This window comes from Pteropus alecto, unplaced genomic scaffold (genome assembly GCF_000325575.1).
Source record: "Pteropus alecto unplaced genomic scaffold, ASM32557v1 scaffold15, whole genome shotgun sequence".
Classification (NCBI taxonomy): domain Eukaryota; kingdom Metazoa; phylum Chordata; class Mammalia; order Chiroptera; family Pteropodidae; genus Pteropus; species Pteropus alecto.
In genome coordinates this window covers 2,021,254-2,031,576 of record NW_006436286.1, presented here as the reverse complement: position 1 = coordinate 2,031,576, position 10,323 = coordinate 2,021,254, and the positions used below count along the sequence as shown (strand labels likewise).

General features: G+C 53.1%; 1 protein-coding gene across 1 annotated transcript in view; it reads right to left on the bottom strand.

Annotated features, from left to right (window-relative positions):
- The window catches only part of OTOA (otoancorin), a 50,766-nt gene that overhangs the window by 33,384 nt on the left and 7,059 nt on the right, over positions 1–10,323 (bottom strand). Inside the window, exons 7-11 of the mRNA XM_006912557.2 lie at positions 9,990–10,225; positions 6,433–6,536; positions 4,102–4,202; positions 2,385–2,524; positions 133–256 (exon numbers count right to left, since the gene is read on the bottom strand). Of these exons, the coding sequence (XP_006912619.2) occupies positions 133–256; positions 2,385–2,524; positions 4,102–4,202; positions 6,433–6,536; positions 9,990–10,225 (705 nt within the window). The remainder of the gene's footprint in view (positions 1–132; positions 257–2,384; positions 2,525–4,101; positions 4,203–6,432; positions 6,537–9,989; positions 10,226–10,323) is intronic.

The following is a 10,323-nucleotide window of genomic DNA, read 5'->3' as shown; positions in this document are numbered from 1 at the left end:
CCGCGCTGAGCTGCTCCCCCCTCCCCCCTTTTACGCTCATCCTGGGGCTCCAGACACCACCTGCTACGGCCGGACCGAGGTGTCCCCCCACTTCTCCGGCTGGTGAAGCGGGGGCTGCGCACCCGCCCACACCTTCCGGACCGCCGCCTGGAAGCCCCACAGACGGCTGCACTTGATCATCTGGTGAAGGAGGACTCGGGCCGTGGCGGCGTCCAGCAGCTCCAGGTCATCGTAGAAACAAACCAGCAGCCCCAGCCTGTGCGGGAAGGTAAGGGACCCTGGCGGAGCTGGGGGACACAGCGCCGCCCCCTCGGAACCGACGGAGTCGGGGGTCAGAGCAGCTGCCGGGCGCCAGGTGCTGCGCTGAGCCCTTCGCCACCGCCCTGCCGGGCAGGTGACCTGTCAGCCCCATTTCGCAGCAGGGCACAGTGAGACTCGGGGACATCAAGTGACACACCCAAGACAAGCAGTGGAGCTGGGGCTACGATCTAGAGCCGACTATGTCACCTCGCCTCCAGCAAGGGGCCCGAGGAAAGCATGGTGCTGAGCTAGCCACAGAAAACTCCCAGTTTCCACGGGAGGGAAGGGGGCTGTCGCCCCGAGGGGTCCCCAGGGACGGAGACTGAATTCCAGGATGCTTTCCAGCCTACCTCCCCAGATGGCTGGATGACTTCGAAAGGAAAAAGTAAAAAAGATAGGGCATGAGGGTGGAGGTGGGATTTGAACCCGGACCCGGCTGGGAAAGCCACACCTGGCGGTTGAGGGCGCAGCTTCCGGCCGCCCGGGGTTCGAGGCCCGGCTCTGTGAGATGTCTGACCTCAGTGACACCTTCTCTGCGAGGCCGCTGCACACAGGTGTGCAGTGCACACTCTGGACTACGGGACAGGGTGGCCCAGCCACCCTGGGCCTTCAGTAGAGGGGGGACTTGCTTCGTTCATCAGGGTACATCGTAATGAACAGGCGAAGGTGGACTGAGAGTTATAGGAGACGAGGCACATCCGACTATTTACTCTTCCCGGGGGACACTCTCTCTCTGCGAGGCCGCTGCACACAGGTGTGCAGTGCACACTCTGGACTACGGGACAGGGTGGCCCAGCCACCCTGGGCCTTCAGTAGAGGGGAGACTTGCTTCGTTCATCAGGGTACATCGTAATGAACAGGCGAAGGTGGACTGAGAGTTATAGGAGACGAGGCACATCCGACTATTTACTCTTCCCGGGGGACACTTCCCGGGGGACACTCTAGCGTCGGTGTCGGATCTACCCGACTGGGCTCGGCAGAACCACGCTCGGCCGAACCACGTCGCCGCCAGCCAAGCTTCACCTGGCTCCGCCCTCTCGGAAACACCGCGACACGCGGGGACCTGTCCTCAGGAGAGGAAGGATCTGAAGACGCGTGTGACAAGTCGAGAAGGCTCCGGGGAAGTGAAGGCTGAATATTAAGGACAGCGTCAAGAATAACTCCCATTTCTGGAGCAGTCACTATGGGTCGGGTGTGCCGTATCCTCACAGGGACCTTGATGGGGCAGGGGATTATCACCCCCCATTTTGCAGATGAGGACTTGGAGACACAGAGAGGTGCGGTCCGTAACCAAGTCACATGACTTGTAAGTGACAGAGCCAGGATCGTACCCTGGAAGTCTGGCTCCAGGTCCCAGGTTCTTAACCGCCAAGCTATTTTTTGCGTAACCATGGAAATATGGGGCCGTGCCAATGGGTGAAAATTAGGAGGGGTGGGGGCAGGTTCTATGTGCGGCAGAATGTAACAGTTCTACGTAAAAACCTTCTCTGCAAGTGACTTTGATAAAAAATTAAGAGAATTTGGTGATGTCAGAAGAAGCAGTGACATTAAGGCCCCAGGAGACGGAGACGAGTGCTCCCCACGCCTCCCCACGGCTCCCCAGGGCACACTCCTTCCCCGGACATTCAGACCCGTCCTGGGGTCACCAAGTGCACAGTCGCTGGCCCTCGCCTGGGGGAAATGGTTCCCAGAGGGTCATATCGCAATCACTAAATTCTAGCCTGATCTCATCCGGGGGGTCCAGATAAGCCACCTGAGAATCTAGACAACAAGGGATCCGCAAATTCGGGGAGCCACAAGCCATTCCAGTACTCGGCCCAACAAAATGGGAATTTGTCGCTTCCCCTGGAATGGACGAGTATGGAGCCCCATCCCCATGCTCAGAGCTGCAATCCTGGCACACAGGGGACCCCGGGAATGCGTGTGTTCCCTCCCCCCACTTCGGAACCTCTTACAAGAGGAAACACCTCTCTCAGGCACAGAGACAGGGGACCCGCCGCCTCCCTTCCCGCTGCCTGCCGCTCAGAGGAAGCCACCGCGGGGGGTGCCCTAGGGTGCCGCTGCCAGGGCCGAGCCCCACTTGCCTGTGCACGGTTGAGGTGTTCCTCAGGTCAAAGTCAGAGGCCCCGATTCTCTCCAGAAACGCCCGGGCCAGCTCCGGGGTCAGGTCATACACCGTGTCCAGCTGCTTCGTGGCGTTGTCGTAGCTGATGAATAGCCCCATCTGGTGGACACGGACGGGAGCATCAGTGACCGGAATTGGAGCCCACGCCACCCACCCTGAGGTCAGTGCTGTGCCCCAACCCGGACTCTGGGGTACATCGGGATCCTGGCGTCGGTGTCATGGATTTCTTAATGGCCTGTCACCATTAATGGCTGCTGTGGGTTCCTCTTTGAACTAACTTATTTAGGAAAGTGTTATTATTTTTTTTATATCGGAGAAGTTGAACTTTTTTAAAAAGCTGATATTGGCACATGTATTTCAAGATTTGTTCTATTGAGGTCAGAGAACTTGGTGCACACATTTTCTGTTCTGTTTTGTTTTGTTTTGTTTAATAGATGGGTGAGTTTATAAATGGCCTTTGGGCGATGGAAAATGAGCATGTGGTCTCTTTGTAGGATAAAAAGTGAATGGGAATAAGAAGAATCTGAATAGCCTATTTAATAAGTTTGAATGTAGACGTACATATATTCACATTCTTTCTGTTTTGTTCACTTTTTGCCTGCGTATCCAAGGCTGTCATATGGAAGTCCCCTACATTGCGATGCACGGCCTTTCCATGCCTGAGGTCGCCTCTGCCTCCCAGACTGCCCTTTGTCCATACACAATTCCCTTAGCGTTGGTGCTCTGTTTTCGCCCCACTTCTCTACCTTTCTAGATGATGAGGGAAAAGTTGCAAATGGCCTCGTCTTAGACATTCCCCCCAGGGGCCTGGCTTCCTTACAATTTAGCCTCTATCTCCTTCCTAAACTCAACACTGGGAGCGTAAACGCCATTGGAGGTTTAATGCACCGTATAACTGAGAGTTAAAAAATTGAAGACGTCTGAAATATTCCCAGCCTCCCAGGTGAAAAGAGGAACGTAGTGTTGCCTCTGGCTTCATAATAACTAGACGTCGTTGGATCCGCTGGCGTTTGAACAAGCCAGGCATCTGACGCCCGCTGACCAGGGCACACATGATAAAAACTGGAGGCGAGCCCCAAACGCCCCGTAAACGCCTCCGCGTGGGCAGCATTCGTGAGTCGGGATGCCCAAGGGATTTCTATGTCACTGGGTCAACATCGGGAGAAGGAGAGAGGCAGGCTGACCAGCGAGTTAAGTAACCTTAGAACACACACACTGGAGACTCCAGTTAAAATGCAAGCCTCGCTCAAGCCGAAGTAGCTACCAATAGACCCCGCTGCTAATCCATGTCGCTTTCAATTTGGATTCATACTTCCGAGGACCAAAATCCTAGAGCTATTGTCCTCGGCCTTCCTTGAGTACAAAGACCCATAAATGATTTCTGGTCCACAGCCAACATTCTCTTTAAATCTCGTTTGTTCACATCAGAGCTGTCTTGTTTGTCCACAGTTTTGTTTTTTTTTCTTACTTCCTCTAGCCAAGAACACAGTTCAATGACTGGACCGCCCCAGGCCGTAATCCAAAAGTTTTCTTCAGATGCTCAAGATACACCAGGCCAAAGTAGGTGCCCGATCTTCAGGGCAGCTCGACTGGCTGGCTGGGCACCGGGGGCTTAGAACACACCTTAGCCCAGATGTATTCATAATGGGGACATTAAATGGACCCTTCCAACTTACTTCTGTAGGACTGATTTTCATAATTTCTTCAAGCGACAGGTGAACCATATATCTGCCCAAAATCCATAAGTCTTCTGCGCTGACCCACGAAGCAGAGTCATCTGCAAGAAAATAAATAAGTGGATAGATAAGTCAATAAATAAACAAAAGCCTCTGCACTGGAATGTGACAGTCAAAAGCATCTCTGAGGCCAGGACCTCCTTCTTGCATTCATTCATTCATTCATTCAATGACCGTTCTCGGACAGCCTCCTACCAGTGAGATGCTGTGCCACGTGTAGGGATCACAGATGCCTGCCACCTGAGGCTTTGTCCCCTAAAAGTGTGGTCCCTGGATCAGCAGCACCAGCATCACGTGGGACTTGTTAGAAAAGCAGATTATTTTCTAAGACTTAAGACCACAAAATTCAATGTCGCTTTTGGCTGATTTAGTTAATAAATAATCTGGCAACTTGAGATACACTGGACTCACGGTTATGACCACCAGGTACAGTCACCACTGCCCTTACTGACCGTCAGCAGGTGCTGTCCAGGAGCGGGACCAGACAAGGTGTCCTCCCTCCGTGCGCCCCAGACTTCCCCGAGTCTTCGCATACTCTGGCCCCTCCCCTAACTCCGCCCCCAAACCCCACCTCCAAAACAATGCAAGCTTTGCCAGCCTCCCCCAACCCCCAGCAGTGACTCCTCCCTCCTGGGAACCCCCAGACGACTCTCTCCCTGCCTGGCACGCTGCTCGGGCATTCGAGAGTCCCTCAGTGGGACATCAGTGGGACATGAAGAAAAATCATGTCCAGGATCCAACTTGAAGTTTCACTGACTAGAGTCAGCTGCCACCGCCCCCGAACCTTCAGCCAAAGACTTTTACACGTGACAACATTGTGTTGGTGGCATTTGGGGGAAATGAGGGAAGCGAGAGCATTTACAAGGCGCAGGGATTCAGTCACCAGGAGCTGGAGCAGGAAGCCGTGGGCTGGGCCACAAGAGCTACGGGGTGACGCCCCTAACCCAGATACCAGAGCTTTGGGGTGAGCGCAGGTAAATGCCCCATGATCCGCTAAAGGGACATCTGACTTGGTGACAAGAAGGGCGGCCCCAGAAGGCTAGAGAGTGGGAGACTGGAAACCACTAAATTCACCGAGAACCACATCGAGTTACTCATTTTAAATTCTTAATGCACAAACTCTGCTTCTTCAGAGCCGCGATCCCCAGGCTTGGGACAGTTTTAACCCCCAAAGTCCTTCCAGTTACCTCGAGGGACTTCACGAGAAATAGAGAGTCTGAAGTCCCAGCAGGATTCACTGTCATTCACTGTGGCTTCATGGTGAAACGTCCCATGGGAAGGTCAGAAGGAGAGTCTGTCTCCTGTTAAGTTCTGACCCTCAGGCTGTAGCGGGGCGTGGGAGAGGTTGCGTGTCTTTCTCGGGGCTACCACGTGAGAGTCGGATTCCACAGGCACGCACCAGGCGCGCACCGGGCACAGGGGGGTCTGGGTGGCTGGTGTGCGGGAAACGCTCCTGACGGGCCAGTCCTGGGCTGAGCTCCAGGAAAAGAACCCATCGGCGTTCCCCCCGCCGGCCCCCCTTACGTTTCCCCAGCACGCCGAGACGCAGGCTTTTTTTTTTTTTTTTAAGTGTTTAAGAAATTTATTCTGTTTACATTACTGACAGGAAACATGCAACAAGTTCAAGGTACCTGAAAAACTGCCTTATTAGTCTACATAGCTATTCTTTTTCTGCGTGCCTCTTAATTTTCAATTGTGGTAAAATCCACGTGACATAAACTCACCGTCTTAACCATTTTAGAGTGTACGGTTCAGTGGCATTAAGCGCATTCACATTGTTGTGCAACCATCGCCATCATCGGTCCCCAAAACTCTTCTGATCTTGCAAACTGAGACTCTGTCCCTGTTAAACACGAACGCACCATTCCCGCATCCTCCTCAGTGGCTGGCAACCTCTGTTCTACCTTCCATCTCTATGAATTTGACTGCTCTGGGACACCGTAGGCTTTTAATAAACACCTGTCGAACACATGAATCCTGGACTATTTCTGTTTTGATTGCAAGGAATTTAGCACTAAATTTTATCGCCTAAATTTTCTTTAAAAAAATTTTTTTTATCTTGTCCTACTTTAATACAGATGTTTTAATACAGATTTTAAAAGTGTACTGAAGAAATGAGCTATGGGTTTTACCCCATCCGCCACATCAAACCCTTTCTGGCAGTCAGGGGTGGGGGCAGGTAACGAAATCCCTGTCTTCGGAGATGAAGCGCCTCTTTCTTAAGGACGGACTCCCCCTAAAAAGTGACCCCACCCCAAACCCCGGGCTCACCAGTGGCGTTGGAGGGCGTCCGCAAACGTGCAGCCATCCAGGCGTACAGAGCTCCCTGGGCGTGGGCCGAGGTCCGGTCGTAAAGGTCTCTGAATACCGCAGACCTATGGGACACAGACGCGGCGTTGGACGGGGGTCAAAACGGCGGAGGTACCCCAAGCCGCGTGGTGTCAAACCCTTCCCGCTCCCTCGCCGATCGGAGCGCTTGCCCCATCTCACTCTGTCCCCGCAGTCAAACACCTTTCCAGGGGCGGTGTCCACTGCCTCACCTCTTGGTCACTTTTTTATGGGAGGCGGGTAGCAGCTTTACTGAGATGTGATTCACATGCCATCCAATTTGCCCCTTGACAGTGTACAAATCAATGGTTTTCAGGACGTTCACATAGTTATGCCAGCATCGCCACGATCAATTTTAGAATATTTCCAGAACCTTGAAAAAGAAACGCTGTACCTTTCAGCTGTCACCCCTCAACCTCTGGTCTCCCCCACGCCTACAAACCCCTCGTCCACTCTCTGCCTCCATACATTTGCCTCTTCTGGACACTGCAAGTGAACGGAATCGATGTCTTGCTCGTGTCCGATGTCTTCCACTTGACACGATGTCTCCAAGGTTCGCACATATTGGAGCATGTGTCAGTCATTCACTTTTTCATGGCCAAGTAATATTCCACCGCGTGGAGAGACCACATTCATTTACCCGTTCGTCCGCTGATGGACACTTGGGCTGCCCCTACCTTACAGTTCCTGTAAATGAGGCTGTGCGGACACGTCTCCGCTCCTCCTGGGTGCCCGCCCAGGAATGGAGTCGTTGAGTTAAGTGGCGACTCTACCTTGCGGCTTTTGAGAAAGTGCCCAACTGTCTTCCAAAGCAGCTGCACCATTTTACATTCTCGCCAGCGACGCACGGGGGTCCCGATGTCACCGCCGCCCTCGCCAAGACTTGTTATCGTCTGACGTTTTGATTACAGGCATCCATCCTGCTGGATGTGAAGTCGTCTCGGTCACTTTTTAAGCCACTACGGACGGGTTTCCTCACCACCAGGCCGCTCCATACCATAGCCCAGGTCACCTATGACCTCCTTGTTGCCACACCGACTGGTCCCATTTGGTCCAAGTTGAGTTGGACTGTCACAGCAGGTGGCACTGGTCACCCCTCTGGCTCATCCTGCACCACAGGGGAGTCCCCCATCTTGGAAGTCCCCCTCCCCCGCCCACCATCGCTGAAAACCGATTCACCAAACGACCGATCCCCCAGCCTTTTCTAAGCTTACAGGTTGTCCCTGCCACAGCCCCGGCCGTTCCAGAGGTGAAGAGGCGCACTTTCCCTCAAGTGCACCTTGAAACCGTCTGTCTGTATTTCCCTTTCCGTTTATGTCTCCTTCTCCTTCTTCTGCGTCTGGTTGTTGTTGTTTTTCGTGAGAACAGAGTAGGTGGAAAGGACAGGAGATAGATATAACTCGAGAAAAAAATGGTAGTTACGCTTTAAGGGAAAGTTTGCCCATTTGCAAAAATGCCACCCCAGCGTTCCCTCGCGGTCCAGCCTAGGGCGAGGTATTTAATCTCTCTGCGCCTCAGTTTCCTCATCTGAAAAGTGTGGGTGGGGTTAATGATGTTTTCCTCCCGAGGAGAAGAGGGATGGCAAGGTAAAGTAGGGAGACGACCAAACTGGGTTGAGTTCGGACAGGGCGAGCCCCACGGGGTCACCGCTGGGACACCGTCTCCTCTTCGGTCCTCGGTTTCTTTATCTACGAAAGAAGGGGCTGGATTAGATGATGGCCGTTGGGGTGTCTTTGGTGGAAGCGGGGGTACAGTCTGGACTTCCTGCTCGAGAACCGAGAATCCGGAGTTGGGAATGTCGTATCTGTGTTGTCCTGCTGTATTTCTGTCTGCGAGGCTCCCGTCATTTCTCCCAGCTTCCTTTGGGGTCCCCATAAAGTTCTCGTGCTGGCCATCCGTGGTTCTGACCGCCCAGCATCCATTCCCTCTTTTCTCATAGCAGCACCTCACTTTGTCTTGGAGAAACAGTTCTCCCATTCTCGGTCCAGGTCTGGGTGGGGTTGTGATGGACGGCTAAGCCATTAGATCCGATTGGCTCAAAGATGTTGGAGAAACAGTTCTCCCATTCTCGGTCCAGGTCGTCTGGGTGGGGTTGTGATGGACGTCTAAGCCATTAGATCCGATTGGCTCAAGGACGAGCACGTGACCCAGTCTGGGCCAATGAGAATCAGGCCCAGAACTTTGCTTGGACCTGTTGGAAAGACAGACTCTGCTTCCTTGGACTGGGCGCTCTGAGATGGGCCGGGAACTGCCAGTGGTCCCTCCCGGGGCAGAGCCTGCCTGGGCGCCAGGCCAGCCAGGGCCCGGCAGAGCTGAGCTCTCGAGAACAAGCCAAGAGGTTCCTGATTGTGTAATCCGAACTCCTGGATCTAGCCGTACCTGAAGCCAGTGCAGCACCTAAAACTATTCAATTACATGATCCCGTGAGTCTCTTTCTGAAATTAGGATTTCAAACAAGTTTGGACGGCTTTCCTGACCCTCACGATCATATGACCAGTGGCCCATAAATTCCACCACCCACACACAGCCTGGGTGAGCAGGGGGCGGGAGAGGCCGAGCAGAGAGGGATTGGGTAATGGCATACAGAAGAGAGGGGTTTCACGTGATATAGGTCCTGGCCAAAAAAATGGACACCCTGGAGCCAGAATAGGGTCAATATATTGTGTTTCCCCAACAACAGTCCCTTGGCTGCAAAACAAACAAACAGACCAAAAAAAAAAAATACTTTCAAGTTTCTGTTGTCACTGGTCTTTTTCTTCTAAATCATCTTCAGATTGAGAAAGGGCCTTTTACGGCCATAAAGTAATATAATTAGTAAAAGCAGGGAGCCAGCAGTGGTCTTTCAAGTCCTGGACACAATCCCCTAATTTGGTCCCCCCCCCCCGCCATTTAATTTCACAGAGGACTAGGTGCTGACACATAGTGACTGGCACAGCGTCCCCAGAGGAGAGAAGTACTCCCTTTTTGGAGCTCCGTCAATCTCGCCGCCTTTTCAAGGAGAAAGTCTCAGTCGGTGCTTAGTGGGTCTTCAACACTCTGCTCTTTCGTTAGCAGAGAACAGATCCCAGGCTCAGAGCCTCGGAAAAGCCGCACGTCTAGCCAGGATTTAGTGACGCTGGCTTTTGTAATTATTGTATTTATTTCTATGACTACGTAAGACATATGATACTGGTCTCCCATTTCCGGTTATGATATCAAATTTGCTTTTTAAATAAATATTGAGTAAAAAAGAATGAGCAGCTATAAAGAGAAGCAGGGAGTACGTAAATAGCACAGGTGGTGTCTAAATAGAGCAAAACTTGTGAGGATGGTACCAGCGTGAATGAAATTTGGGAGACATTGTTTTAGTCAAACCACCTCTAAACTGTGCGAACTTTAAGCTTCCGTCCCAGACCTGTCCCCACCAGCCTCCCCATCGCCACGCAGTCCCTCCTTGAACCCTCACGATAGCCCCCCAGGGATGGTGTGTGGGGTGAAGAGCGATGGGAAGAGTCACCCACAGGTTCTTGAAGGCATCCTCGCCCAGGTCCCCGGGGAGCCTGTCCGTGATGTCCGGCTGCAGGAGGCTGGCCGAGGACCCCCTGAGCACCTTGCCCAGGACGTCCACACACTCCAGGGAGCCGAGCAGCTGGAAGCACCGCTCCAGCGTGATGAGAAGCAGGCTGCGGTTCACACCCGGGCTCTGCAAGGTTTGTTTGCGAATCTCCCCCAAGTCGACGGCGGTGCCTTCCAGCTCCTGCAGGAACAAGCGGCCTCTCAGCTTGGAAGCAGCAGTGGGGACATTCAGCAGCGCCGTTTAATACCTTGCTGCTAGGTCAAATCCTCTAGAACGTT